The sequence below is a fragment of the Salvelinus namaycush genome, chromosome 4 (genome assembly GCF_016432855.1).
Source record: "Salvelinus namaycush isolate Seneca chromosome 4, SaNama_1.0, whole genome shotgun sequence".
Lineage (NCBI taxonomy): Eukaryota > Metazoa > Chordata > Actinopteri > Salmoniformes > Salmonidae > Salvelinus > Salvelinus namaycush.
This window is the reverse complement of record NC_052310.1, coordinates 28098343-28114000: the sequence shown is the minus strand read 5'-3', so window position 1 is coordinate 28114000 and position 15658 is coordinate 28098343. Positions and strand designations below refer to the sequence as shown.

At 43.0% G+C, this 15658-nt stretch overlaps 1 protein-coding gene across 2 annotated transcripts in view; it reads left to right on the top strand.

The window, feature by feature from the left end:
• afap1l2 (actin filament associated protein 1-like 2) overlaps positions 1-15658 on the top strand; it is a 162098-nt gene that overhangs the window by 87474 nt on the left and 58966 nt on the right. For both annotated transcript variants that reach the window (XR_005476798.1, XM_038991642.1), the window contains exons 5-6: positions 6526-6631; positions 10866-11080. Coding sequence is in view for 1 of the 2 variants with exons in the window: in XM_038991642.1 (XP_038847570.1) it covers positions 6526-6631; positions 10866-11080 (321 nt within the window). In the remaining variant the exon portion in view is untranslated. The remainder of the gene's footprint in view (positions 1-6525; positions 6632-10865; positions 11081-15658) is intronic.

The following is a 15658-nucleotide window of genomic DNA, read 5'->3' as shown; positions in this document are numbered from 1 at the left end:
GTTCTTTAGGCTTGCAAGCCTCCCCCTTTTTCCTCCAAACATAACGATGGTCATTATGGCCAACATTTCTATTTTTGTTTCATCAGACCCGCTAACATTTCTCCAAAAAGTACAATCTTTGTCCCCATGTGCAGTTGCAAACCGTAGTCTGGCTTTTTTTATGCCGGTTTTGGAGCAGTGGCTTCTTCCTTGCTGAGCAGCATTTCAGGTTTCATTTAAACATTTTACATTTTATTTATCCATTATTTTACCAGGTATGTTGACTGAGAACACGTTCTCATGTACAGCTACGACCTCGGGAATTGTTATAGGGGAGAGGAGGGGGATGAATGAGCCAATTACAAACTGGGGATAATTAGGTGACCATGATGGTGTGAGGGCCAGATTGGGAATTTAGCCAGGACACCGGGGTTAACACCCCTACTCTTACGATAAGTGCCATGGGATCTTTAATGACCTCAGAGAGTCAGGACACCCGTTTAACATCCCATCCGAAAGACAGCACCCTACACAGGGCAGTGTCCCCAATCACTGCCCTGGGGCATTGGGATATTTTTTTAAACCAGAGGAAAGAGTGCCTCCTACTGGCCCTCCAACACCACTTCCAGCAGCATCTGGTCTCCCATCCAGGGACTGACCAGGACCAACCCTGCTTAGCTTCAGAAGCAAGCCAGCAGTGGTATACAGGGTGGTATGCTGCTTATGGTTATCTTGGTATAGAACTCTTTTTACTGTAGATATAGCTATTTTTGTACCTGTTTTCTCCAGCATCTTCACAAGGTCCTTTGCTGTTGTTCTGGGATTGATTTGCACTTTTCACACCAAAGTACATTAATCTCTAGGAGACAGAACGCGGCTCCTTCCTGAGCAGTATGACGGCTGCGTGGTCCCATGGTGTTTATACTTGCGTACTATTGTTTGTACAGATGAACGTGGTACCTTCATTCATTTGGAAATTGCTCCCAAGGATGAACCAGACTTGCGGAGGTCTACAATTTTTTTTCAGAGTTCTTGGCTGATTTCTTTTAATTTTCCCATGATGTCAAGCAAAGAGACACTGAGTTTGAAGGTAGGCCTTGAAATACATCCACAGGTACACCTCCAATTTACTCAAATGATGTCAATTAGCCTATCAGAAGCTTCTAAAGCCATGAATTTTCCAAGCTGTTTAAAGGCAAAGTCAACTTAGTGTATGTAAACTTCTGACCCACTGGAATTGTGATACAGTGAATTAATCTGCCTGTAAACAATTATTGGAAAAATGATTTGTGTCAGGCACAAAGTAGATGTCCTAAACGACTTGCCAAAACTATAGTTTGTTAACAAGAAATGTGTGGAGTGGTTGAATAACGAGTTTTACTGACTCCAACCTAAGTGTATGTAAACTTCCGACTTCAACTGTAGCTTATGCGCAGCACGTTCAATTTATCGAATCAGTTATTGTTTTGTTGCACAAACCGCGAGCAACAGCTGTCATACTCAGACATTTCTCTCAAAACATAGAGATGTAAAATTACAGACGTGGTGTTTTGTGCTCATGCACATTTATTTATTTTTATTTAACCTTTATTTAACTAGGCAAGTCAGTTAAGAACAAATTCTTATTTGCAATGATGGCCTACGAACAGTGGGTTAAGTGCCTTGTTCAGGGGCAGAACGGCATATTTTACCTTGTCAGCTCGGGGATTCGATCTAGCAACCTTTCGGTTACTGGCCCAACTGGCACATAATCACATTACCATATCTCCTTCAGTAAAACTAATCCTGTCCAGCTAGGGCACAATAGGGCCTGACCTATAACCAGATGTTGAAATCAGGCTTATTTTTGGTTCTGTATGAGAGTTGAAAATGAGTCATTTATAGATGTCTATGTTTGGACCAAATCAAGGCTGTTCCAGTCCAAACAAATGTCTATGATTGGTTCAGATTTAATCCGGACCGGACCAAAAATGTATGTCCGTGGACGTTGAAATCCAAGCCGGTCTGGACCCCTCCAAATCTGAACCAAACATAGAAGTCTATGATTGGTTCAGATTTGGTCCGGATCGGACCAAAATCCAATGTCTGTGGATGTGGAAATCAAGTCCGGAACGGCACCAAGAAAAGACATCCAAAAGGCGTTGGTGTCAGTCCGTGCTTACTGAATATAATTTTATGAATGTCCATCTATGCGGTAAGCCTACTGTTTGTAAATCAGGCCATTGCATTGCCTTTATTAGTCCTGATTCCTGTGTCTAATCGATTTGGCTATTTAAGCTCTGAATATCAGCTACCCAACTTTATCAAATCATATTTTATTTGTCACATGCGCCGAATACAACTTACTTATGCTTACTTATGAGCCCTTAACCAACAATGCCAGCATTGGTTATCAGCAGGAGTTATCGCGGGCGTATTTGCAATGTGTTTACACAGCGGGAAATGCAGAAGTATTTTCTTTTTCGCTATGATCAGCTTTTCAAAAAAACTTACAGATACAAACTTGAATCACTAATCATGACAATGGGGTGAAATTCCTGGACAACAGTTGTCAATAAAAAAAATAAAAACGATTTAAGTGGGCAAGTCAGTTAAGAACAAGTTCTTATTTACAATGATGGCCTACCCCGGCCAAACCCGGATGACGCTGGGCCAATTGTGCGCCTCCCTATGGGACTCCCAATCAAGGCTGGATGTGATACAGCCTGGATTTGAACTAGGGACTGTAGTGACGCCTCTTACACTGAGATGCAGTGCCCTTGCCCACTGCGCCACTCGTCCTGTTTTTAGGTTATGTTGTTTGTTAACATGACAGCTAATTTTTTATTTGATTGAGCGCCATTTAGGTTAGACTATTTGATCAGAGAAACCTGCATGATGTAAAAAGTGTCCATTTTAATCCTGCATAATGAGCGGGCAGGTCGTGCCTATAGCATATTGCCATCACATTAATAAATTGGTTATCACAAACTCTGAACACCGTAACGCATGTGACAGCAAAATGGATGTAGAGGACGTGACAAATAAACTAAAAACAGGAATATTTATAGGTTGCTCAGGAGGTAAAAGGAAAGACAGATGTGTGGAATAAATGTGGAGCAAGGGCTGCGTGCATATTATGTGTGCCAAACAGGTGCTGTATAGATTGCAATATAATGTTTCTGACCGTTTGGAACAATGTAAACAACACTAAATAAGTATAAGCATACCAGAGAGTCTGTTGTAACTTTTTTTTGTCAAGCCTTTATTACAGCAAAAACTAAAAACAGTCACATTCATTTTTTTTTCCCCGTTTAAGCTAATTATTCAAGGCTCGCTTTATTTTATTTTAAAACTAAAATGCTTCATTTAATTTCAAATGACGAATGACTTGTATGCTGTGTGATGACATGAACAAATGAATTATTGATTGATACAGTAGCCTATAGAAGTATTGAATTACAGGCCTGAGTAAATTACGGTATTAAGACTAAACAGGATGTGCTTCTAGGCCTACAGCTCGATGGTGGTTATAAAAGGCTGCTATACTAAGCCTACTAATGATAAGAACATTATTTATTATTATAATAATAATAATAACAATAAGTAGGGCATCAAGAAAAAAAGAACGTTGTTATTATTACAAATATAATTTTTCAGACAATTTGGAACAGTGTAAACACTACATAAATTATAAATAATACCAGGGAGGCTGTTCTAACAAAAAAAAGTGTAAAGGCTTTATTACAGCAAAGCAAAGATTAAAAACAGCAACATTTTTTCAATTGTTTACGTGAGGCTTGGTGCTCACAGAATCAGTAGGCTATTAAACATACACTCAAACAGGCAACAGAAGCAGGATCTGTCCTATTTCTGTAGATATATTGATGGTTTATTAAGCCAGGCACATTTAAGAGTTAGGCTGTTGATTATAGACCTACTTAAGTTCCGGTTTGCTCTCTCCTCTTAGACAATGAGGCAACGGCTGTTTTCTCCTCTCCTCATTTTGCTGCTGCCTCCGCGGCATTGTTCTCAACACCAATATGCTGGTTAACTTGGTTACCGCAGGAGCGGTAGAGATACTCTTAATGATCAGCTATGAAAAGCCAACTGACATTTACTCCTGAGGTGCTGAATTGCTACACCCTCGATAAATACTGTGATTATTATTCTTTGACCATGCTGGTCATTTATGAACATTTGAACATCTTGGCCATGTTCTGTTATAATCTCCACCCGGCACAGCCAGAAGAGGACTGGTCACCCTTCATAGCCTGGTTCCTGTCTAGGTTTCTTCCTAGGTTTTGTCATTTCTAGGGAGTTTTTCCTAGCCACCGTGCTTCTACACCTGCATTGCTTGCTGTTTGGGGTTTCAGGCTGGGTTTCTGTACAGCACTTCGAGATATTAGCTGATGTACGAAGGGCTATATGAATACATTTGATTTGATTTGATCTTTGCTATTATGCACATATAAACATGGTCTAGGAAAAGGCGCCAATTCAACAGCGCACTGATGTGTTTCAGAACTGTGAACAGCGACTGCTAGCTTTCCAATGAGAGAGAAAGCGCATTTGTTATAAAATAATATTATTTTTTATTAGTGTTGCACCATTGTTCTTATGTAATATAACCATATACAATTTCAGAAGCACATGTCTTAAACTGATGGACTATGCCATGCCCGAGGCCTCCACAATGAATCAGTCCACTCAGACAGGTATTTTGTACACCATGATATATACTGTGTGTATATATATATATATATATATATATATATAATCTTTTTTTTTTGCTACTGCTCGACTAAAGAAATCTCGGTCGTCCAACAGCCTATCGAGTAACATTCGACCAGTTGACTAAATGGGGTCAGCTCTAAATCAGATCAAAGTATGATGACCAATGTATGAAAAATTACTGTTTTCACATTCATAAAGTTGGATCATAAAGTTTACTGGTCCTCTCCCACATGTCAAACACTTGGATTCAGGAGGCAGGATTATTAATGGGATTATTAATGGGACACCCTAACACAAATTTTAGTACGCCAATGGTAACATGATATTCCCTTACCTAATTTAAATTAGTCCTGCCTTCTAACCAACATTGCAGAAAGTGTGTTTGCAGAGGGGCGTGGTTTATATAGCTAGAAAGCTACTCTACTGGTGTCAACATTTGACTGTAGGCTCTCAGCAAATATAATTCAAAGTTTACACTATTCATCTATGGCAAAGACACTTATATGTTTCCTCTTTCATCTGTGTCTGGTGTTAGCTAGTTACTGGCTATCTTGGTCTTCAGCCAGCATAGAACGAAAGGGGCGGGAAGGGTCGTTAAAAACTGTCTGTCAAGACATCTGTCAGTGCTGCTGCGAATCACATCACAAGAGACATGCCAAATGGAATATCTATAAAATAAATTACATCATTTATGCAATTTCAATGTTTGAGTTGCTTTGTGTATCACCACATTAGTTTGAGATTATTTGACTGCAACACTGCTCACTACATTCACGTTTCCAGAAATAGGCGTTTTAAAAAGCTGTCAGTTAAGGAGAGCGCATGAATATACCCACTCAACCTGTCTTTTCAATCTTCCTGGTCGTTAGCCGTGAGAGAGAAATACATGTTTCTCAAATTTGGGGCATTTCATAGTGACTCAAAAGGCTATTTTAAATGGGAATCAGAATGACTGTTTAGGACCTTTCAAACAATGTGGTTTTGACGGAAGATGGGAATGTCTTCTTGAGAAGTAGTAAAAGTGCTTAACTCTTAATTTATATCCGTCCTCGTGTAGTGAGAAGTCTGGCCAGGCAGTAAATGCTTCAAGCAGTAGACGTTGTGTAGAAACTCAGCAGACCGCTGGCCTGAGGGGATGTTGTAACAGTGTGAATTGTAGATGACTGGACCTGAGGGGAGAGAGGTGAAATGCTTGATTGATTTGGGCAAGCTAGGTAGCCCAGCCTGTGCGGTGTGCTGTGTTACCACCCCAAGGCAAACACATGTGGAATTCCCATCCTAGTCCAGGCAGAGGCTAAGGTCAGAGGAGGATTGGAATTCCCCCCTTTTACTCAGAAAGGAGAGCCCAGTCGAGAGACAGGTGCTTTGACCAATCACCAATCAGGGGAACCCCCAGATTTGAAAGATGTTTCATGGAGGTGTGTGTGTGTGCGTGTGTGTGTGTGTGTGTGTGTGTGTGTGTGTGTGTGTGTGTGTGTGTGTGTGTGTGTGTGTGTGTGTGTGTGTGTGTGTGTGTGTGTGTGTGTGTGTGTGTGTGTGTGTGTAATTCAATTGTGTAAGATAGAGCAGGGTTTCCGGAAGAACAGGGTTTCCGACCCCCCCACACACACACACACACACACAGCTGACTCAAATAACCAACTCATCATCAATCTTTGATGATTTGAATCTGCTGTCTAGTGCTGGCGCAAAAAACAAAACGCGCACCCAAGGACCGAGTTTGGGAAACCCTGAGATCGAGTACAAGAGAAAATAGAAGAAACCTCTCTCTCTCTCTCTCTCTCCTCCTATCCTTCTGTCTCTCTGCCTCCTCCTTTCCTTCTCTCGCAGGTTTTTGATGGGAGAGAGCCCTTCCCCCACCCCTCGGCCCCGGCCTGCTTGGAGCTTCAGGAGGGATATTACGAGGAGGCCCAGCCCTATGATTCAGCCATGAACGGTGAGTTCCTGCCCTGTCCCTGATTTTACTGGGAAACTGAAATTAGTTTTTACCAAACTAGAGGCGACACAACTCTAGATCACCTTTACTCCACACACAGGGCCTTCCCTCACCCTCCCTTTGTCAAATCAGACCATAACTCTATCTTCCTGCTTACAAGCAAAAACTCAAACAGGAAGTTCCAGTGACGTGCTCAATATGGAAGTTGTCCGGACTGTTTCGCTAGCACAGATTGGAATATATTCCCGGGATTCATCCGATAACATTGAGGAGTTTACCACATAAGTCACGGCTTCATTAATACGTGCTGACCTCGTCGTCCCCACAGTGACCGGTACATACTGTACGTACATATGTAACCGATGTGAAATGGCTAGCTAGTTAGCGGGATGCGCGCTAATAGCGTTTCAATTGGTGACGTCACTCGCTCTAAGACCTTGAAGTAGTTGTTCCCCTTGCTCTGCAAGGAATGCGGCTTTTGTGGAGCGATGGGTAACGATGTTTCGAGGGTGACTGTTGTCGATGCGTGCAGAGGGTCCCTGGATCGAGGCAAGGAGAGGGACGGAAGCTATACTGTTACATTGATGCTGTTGATCCAGATCACTGGTTGCTGCGGAAAAGGAGGAGGTCAAAAGGAGGGTGAATGAGGGGGCCTCCCGGGTGGCGCAGTGGTCTAGGGCACCGCATCGCAGTGCTAGCTGCGCCACCAGAGTCTCTGGGTTCGCGCCCAGGCTCTGTCGCAGCCGGCCGCGACCGGGAGGTCCGTGGGGCGACGCACAATTGGCCTAGCGTCGTCCGGGTTAGGGAGGGTTTGGCCGGTAGGGATATCCTTGTCTCATCGCGCTCCAGTGACTCTTGTGGCGGGCCGGGCGCAGTGCGCGCTAACAAAGGGGGCCAGGTGCACGGTGTTTCCTCCGACACATTGGTGCGGCTGGCTTCCGGGTTGGAGGTGCGCTGTGTTAAGAAGCAGTGCGGCTTGGTTGGGTTGTGCTTCGGAGGACGCGTGGCTTTCGACCTTCGTCTCTCCCGAGCCCGTACGGGAGTTGTAGCGATGAGACAAGATAGTAATTACTAGAGATTGGATTCCACGAAAATTGGGGAGAAAAGGGGAGAAAAATATATTTTATTAAATAAAAAAATAAAAAATATGTAACCGATGTGAAATGGTTAGCGGGGTGCGCGATAATAGCGTTTCAATCGGTGACCTCACTCGCTCTGAGACCTTGAAGTAGTTGTTCCCCTTGGCTTTTGTGGAACGATGGGTAAACGATGCTTCGAGGGTGGCTGTTGTTGTGTGCAGAGGGTCCCTGATTTGAGCCCAGGTAGGGGCGAGGAGAGGGACGGAAGCTATACTGTTACACATACCCCAACCAGAACCCATGGATTACAGGCAACATCTAGATCTGCCGCTATTCAAGGAGTGGAACACTAATCTGGACCCTTATGAGAAATCCCGCTACGACCTCCGACGAGCCATCAAACAGGCAAAGCGTTAATACAGGACTAAGATTGAATCCTACTGCGCCGGCTCTGACGCTAGAGGAATGTGTCAGGCTTTGCAAACTTTCACGGATTACAAAGGAAAAACCAGCTGTGAGCTGCCCAGCGACGCAAGCTTACCAGACGAGCGACACTGAACCATGTATGAGAGCACCAGCTGTTCCAGACGACTGTTTGATCTCGCTCTCTGTAGCCGATGTAAGTAAAGATATAATGCAAATATTCGCCTCCGGACAAGACGCATACTCAAAGCATGCGCTGACCAGAGTCTTTACTGACATTTTCAACCTTTCCCTTACCCAGTCTATAATACAAACTTGTTTCAAGCAGACCCCCATTTTCCTGTGCCCAAGAAGGCCAAGGTAACCTATCGCCCCACATCTATTTGCATACCACCCCAACAGATCCACAGATTATGCAATCTTTATTGTACTCCAATTTTGGGGGGTCATTTGGCAGACACTCTTATCCAGAGCAACTTACAGTATTGAGTGCATACATTTTCCCCCCATACTGGTCCCCCGTGGGAATCAAACCCACAACCCTGGCGTTGCACGCACCATACTCTACCAACTGAGCCACATAAGACCTAAACACCTTTTACCCCCAGCCCGCCACAGGAGTTGGTAGAGTGCGATGGGACCAGAACATCCCTGCCGGCCAAACCCTCACCTAACGAGGACGACGCTGGGCCAATTGTGTGCCGCCCAATGGGTCTCCCGGTCGCGGCCGGCAGAGCCTGGACTCAAACCAGGATCTCTAGTGGCACTGCGATGCAGTGCCTTAGACCACTGCGCCACTCAGGAGGCAAAGACTTGTGGTTCTAACATGATTTTAACGTATTGGTTCAGGGGTCTGAATAATTCTGTAAAATAGATGTTTATGTATTTCATTTTCAAAACATTTGCAAAAATTTCTAAAAACCTGATTCACTTTGTCATTATGGGGTATTATGTGTAGATGGGAAAATGCTGTAACACAACAAAATGATTTAAAAAAAAGATTATTTTTCTCGTTCACTACCTATACAGTAGGTGGCGGCATGCACCTTTTACATTTGTTTGTGGACTGCCATAATACCAGAGAAGAAGAAGAAGTTAGTTTAGGTAGTCTCATTCATTCATTATAACCCTGGCAGTCATTCTGAATGCAGATTGTGGAAATCCATTCAGCCTCGATTCCTATAGGAATTAAACATCACTTTGCAAACCAGCATGTGACTTGATGCTGGTTTTGCTTTAGCTTATGCTGGTCACCAGTGTCAAAAACACAGCAATGGCTGGTCACCAGCGAAAACACAACGAAGGCTGGACACCAGTGAAATCACATGAAAGCTTGTCACCAGCGAAAACACAACAAAGGCTGGTCTGCCAGTATAACCAGCTAGACCATGCTGGTCAGATCAGCATGACCAACTAGACCATACTGGTCTACCAACATGACCAGCTAGACCATGCTGGTCATCCAGCTTCACAGAAAGGAGTTTTAGTGTGTTGACAGTAGGACAGAGACAGCACAGTTGTGGGTCATTTAAGTGGACAATTAGCATGTTTAATTCAAACAAAAGCCTGCACCCACACCGGCAGTCAGCGGAAGATTACTTTATGCTTTGAATGGTGTGTTTTTTTTTACAGTGTTACCGTAACTATACTGTGGAGATTACTTTTTAGTCTCTCTTGACAAACAGATTATTTATCTCAACGAGATGCACTGGTTAAATGAAGGTTACATTTTAAAAAGTTACAAAAGTGTAACCCAGCTTTGAAAGTTAACCCTGTCATTCAGGTCAAGTCTCCTTTGTTCTTTAGAAGGCTGTGTGTTTGGTTTGACCACAACTTAAAACGACACTACTTTAACAGTAGCCACATCTCACGTCGCAGGAAATGCACTGGTGGTTCCATATAAAATCATCTGCTCACCCACACGTCAGAATTAGCAAGCTATGTTTCCAACATGACAATTTATACTACTGGTAAATGCTACGCTTCGTGAAACACTGTTCGACACTAAACATGCTGGTTTGTGAGCGGTTATTCGCACTCATCTTTTCATAGAGGTAGGTTAAAAGGTTATTTATTGACTATACGTATTAATGTGGCCATGAAAAAAAAAGTCTCACCGAGCTTAGCTTCTGTTTGCTAGCCTATTAATTCTGATAGTGTATGCAACCAAGCTTTTCAGGTCTATAAAATATATAATACAAGAAAAGAAATACATTTACTTATATATATCTATATATATATAAGTACTTATATATGAGTTGCTCTTGTCTTTTCAAAGTTTCCTTTATACTGTATAGCATTGGGATAGTGCAACCCTGTCTTATTTTCCTCACTCTTGTCCTCTTCTCCCCTCCTCGTTCTCTCCTTTATCCCTCTCCCTGTAGATTTGGGTTGTTTTGGTCTCCTCTCGGGAGCATCGACACAAGTAAAGAGCTCAGACAATGTGGTCTATGCTGTGATCACATGGGATACCTGCCTATCTCCTATCAGTGTGCGAGTGTGTGTGTGCATGCTTGGGGGGCGAGGGGTCAACTGTGCATGTTTTCATACCTTTCTATGATGAGTGTGCAGTCCTCACCGCCGTGTGCGAACTAATTGCCTACTTAACAGGACAACGAAAAGTCATCACACACGCATTTCCAATTGGAATGTCATTAATTCATCCTCCTCATCGTCTTCCACTTCCTCCTTGTCCTAACCTCACCTCTGACCCCCTTCCCTGTGTCTCCCAGATGACGGCGAGGCAGTGAGCAGCTCCTATGAGTCCTACGATGAGGAGGAAGTGACCAAGGGGAAGTCGTCATTGTCGGCGCAGCACCAGTGGCCGTCCACCGAGGCGTCCATCGAGCTGATGAAGGACGTGCGCATCTGCGCCTTCCTCTGGAGGAAGAAGTGGCTGGGCCAGTGGGCCAAGCAGCTGTGTGTCATTCGAGAACATCGCTTCCTGGTGGGTTGTAGGACTTGTAGGACGGTTTAGATTGTCCCTACCACACACACACACACACACACACACACACGGAAATACGGTGAGAGGAGAGAACGAGGGTGACATGGAGCTATAGCCACTAACTACACAGCCATGCTCATAAACCACCCACATTACGCTCTTGTCAAGTGAGGTGCCTTATCGTGTGTGGGGGACTACGTTCACATACTACTTGTAGGCGCTATAGTGAAAATAGCTCCACTTTTACATATACACAAATACTCAACCAATTTTGAAATGGAAAGTGCTCTCCTCTCTTTAGTAAGAATATGGTGCCTGACAGACTATCTACAGTGACATGAGGTAGCTATTTGTTTATGTAGTGTCATTTTAGGTGCAGGGTTCAGAAACCTCATTTCTGAGAAAATGTGATTCCCTGTGTAGGAAATGACAGAACATACTGGTTATTTAACATCCATTTATCTGTCGTTAAGGATCATGAGGATCATTAACGATAATGACAATTCGGTGTCCTAATGGACCATAGGCATGGGCTGTTGTCCAAATTGGCCTAGCTTCCTTGAAAGTATAGGTGTTGGATAAGAGCATCTGCTAAATTACTCAAATGTAAATGTTAATATGGTCATTTAGTCAGTTTTTTTCCTAAGTGACTAAATTCTAACAATTGACAATTCAATTGTACGTATACCCAGTATATTATGTGGACCATTTGGCACGTAAGAATACGGTTTTGGGGTCCAGGATGTTGGCCGCCGGGACCCAACAGCCCTCCTCAGGGCCGTACCCCTCCCAGTCCACCAGGTACTGGAGCCAACCCCCACGACATCGCGAGTCCAGGAGGGACCGGACTAGAGGTCGACCAATTTATGATTTTTCAACGCCGATACCAATACCGATTATTGGAGGACACCTAAAGCCAATACCGATTAATCGGCCGATTTATAAAAATAAAAAAAAGTTTTATATATATATCATACACACACACACATTTTTGTAATAATGACAACTGCAACAATACTGAATGAACAATGAACACTTTTATTTTAACTTAATATAATACATAAATACACACACATACACACAGCTCTGAAGTGACAATGATACTGAAGAGTCTGCTTAGGAGACAAATACTCTCAACTGTTTGAATAAAAATCGAGTTTAAGTTACCTGTGATGAATGTTGAAAACAAAAACTGTCATTTCTATATGCAGGAAATCCTATTTTAATAATGGGCATGGTAAGAATTGACGACCAAAGTGCGAGTCATAATTCCCATGACACCTTCTAGCAAAATCTGAAAAGCGGTTCCTTCATTTATTCCATAGGATATTTTTAGATTCACTTAAAATAAGGTCTGTGTTTCGTGTAGGCTTACACCACCTTGCCAATTTTATAACTGTGTAGATATCCATAGGACAAGGTAACTCTGATCAATATTGGCTAAATATAAGCGAAGATCATTTTTTTTGTAGAGTGGATTTATGAAAATATGTTGACAAACGTTACCTTATCCTAGTGAGATTTACACGGGTATCAAAACGTCGAGGCGGTTTAAGCCTGCACGAAACACAGACCTTATTTGAAGTAGATCAAGACATTCTCAATGGAAGACATGAACGGTAAAATAACGAAGGAACCCCTTTCAAATTCAGCCGCAAGTTATTACAGGAATTATAACGCGTCGACTATTTCTCTCTAAACCATATACCTTTGACTAATCCGGAAACTATTACCTCGAAAACAAAACGTTTATTCCGTTCCGTATTTTATCTAACGGGTGGCATCCATGAGTCTAAATATTCCTGTTACATTGCACAACCTTCAATGTTGTCATAATTACGTAAAATTCTGGCAAATTAGTTCGCAAAGAGCCAGGCGGCCCAAACTGTTGCATATACCCTGACTGCGTGCAATGAACGCAAGAGAAATGACACAATTTCACCTGGTTAATATTGCCTGCTAACCTGGATTTCTTTTAGCTAAATATGCAGGTTTAAAAATATATACTTGTGTATTGATTTTAAGAAAGGCATTGATGTTTATGGTTAAGTACATATTGGAGCAATGACAGTCAGTGATTGATTGTTTTTTATAAGATAAGTTTAATGCTAGCTAGCAATTTACCTTAGCTTACTGCATTCGCTGCACAGGCAGGCTCCTCGTGGAGTGCAATGTAATCAGTGTTAGAGCATTGGACTAGTTAACTGTAAGGTTGCAAGATTGGATCCCCCGAGCTGACAAGGTTAAAAATCTGTCGTTCTGCCTCGTTCCTAGGCCGTCATTGAAAATAAGAATGTGTTCTTAACTTCTTCTGGCTGCAAGCCCGACGTCGGTACACTTATGACAACAGCCAGCTCAAGTGCAGGGCGCGAAATTCAAAATATATATTTTTTAAATATTTAACTTTCACACATTAACAAGTCCAATACAGCATTTGAAAGATAAACATCTTGTGAATCCAGCCAACATGTCCGATTTTTAAAATGTTTTACAGCGAAAACACCACGTATATTTATGTTAGCTCACCACCAAATACAAAAAAGGACAGACATTTTTCACAGCACAGGTAGCATGCACAAAGCCAACCTAACTAACCAAGAATCAACCAAACTAACCAAGAAACAACTTCATCAGATGACAGTCTTATAACATGTTATACAATAAATCTATGTTTTGTTCGAAAATGTGCATATTTAGAGCTGAAATCAGTGGTTACACATTGTGCTAAGGTAGCATCTTTTTCCCAGAACGTCCGGATATTTTTCTGACTCTCACATATTCTGACCAAATAACTATCTATAAACATTACTAAAAAATACATGTTGTATAGGAAATGATAGATACACTAGTTCTTAATGCAATCGCAGTGTTAGAATTCTAAAAAATAACTTCATTACGACATAAGGCTTACGTTATGGCGAGCGAGTGCCCAAAACCTGGGCGCAAAACTAATAGTACACAGTTCGACAGATATATGAAATAGCATCATAAAATGGGTCCTACTTTTGATGAGCTTCCATCAGAATGTTGTACAAGAGGTCCTTTGTCAAGAACAATCGTTGTTTGGATTTAGAACGTCCTTTTTCCCTCTTGAATTAGCAAGCGCACTAGCCAAGTGGCGCGAAGCTCTCCTTCCTGAACAAAGGCACACAACGCAACACGCCTAACGTCCCGAATAAATTTCAATAATCTAATAAAACTATATTGAAAAAACATACTTTACGATGATATTGTCACATGTATCAAATAAAATCAAAGCCGGAGATAGTAGTCGCCTATAACGACAGCTTTTCAGAAGGCAATTCCAGGTCCCTCCTCGCGCTTTCCAGAAAACAGGAAATGGGTGACACGTCATTCCAAGAGGATTTATTCCACCTCAGACCAAGATAAACACTCCATTTCTTCTCTCACTGCCTCTTGACATCTAGGGGAAGGTGTATGACGTGCATGTATACTAATACGTATCATTCCCATTTATAGGCAGGACCTAGAACAGAGCATAGTTTTCAGACTTTCCACTTCCTGGTCAGGAAGTTTGTGCCAAATGAGTTCTGTTTTACTCACAGATATATTTCAAACGGTTTTAGAAACTAGAGAGTGTTTTCTATCCAATAGTAATAATAATATGCATATTGTACGAGCAAGAATTGAGTCCGAGGCCATTTGAAATGGGCACCTTTTATCAGAGCTACTCAATACTGCCCCTGCAGCCAGAAGAAGTTAACTGACTTGCCTAGTTAAATAAAGATTAAATAAAGGTGTAAAAAAAAAAATACATAAAAAAAAAAAAATCTGCAAATCGGTGCCCAAAAATACCGATTTCCGATTGTTATGAAAACTTGAAATCGGCCCCGATTAATCGGTCGACCTCTAGACCGGACGGCATAGCCGGGGGTCCCATCGATGTCCAGGGGAGGCGGAGGGGTGTTGGGGGGGCACCAGCCAGGGGACCAGGAACCACCGGCTGAGAAGGGAAACATGAAAAGAGGGTGAGATCCGGTAGTTAATGGGGTGTTGCAATCGATATTCTACCTCGTTGACCCTCCGGAGGACCTTGAAGTGTCCCACAAACCGGGGGCTCAGCTAGATGTGATCTCCAGGATGGAACACGGGAGCCTCACTGTGATGGCGGTCCGCCTGCTCCTTCTGGCGGCGGACAACACACCAGAAGGGGCTTCTGTCTGGCTCGGGGTCCACGGGCCCAGGGCCGGCTGATATCCCAGGTCACACTGGAAGGGAGTCAACATGATGGAGGAGTGACAAAGTGAGTTTTAGGAGTACTCCGCCCAGGGAAGGAACCAGGCCCACTCCCCCTGCCGGTCCTGGCAGTGACTCCTAAGGAACCTCCCCAGTTCCTGCTTGATCCTCTCCAACTGCCCGTTGGACTGAGGCTGGTACACAGATGTGAGGCTGGTCGTGGCCCCCAGCTTCTCCATGAAGGCTCTCCATACCCGTGACGTGAATTGGGGGGCCACGGTCGGAGATGATGACCTCTGGAAGACCATTGTGTCCGAAGACCTGGTGGAACAGTGCCTCAGCAACCTGGAGGGCGGTAGGCGAGACAAGAGAGAGGGATAA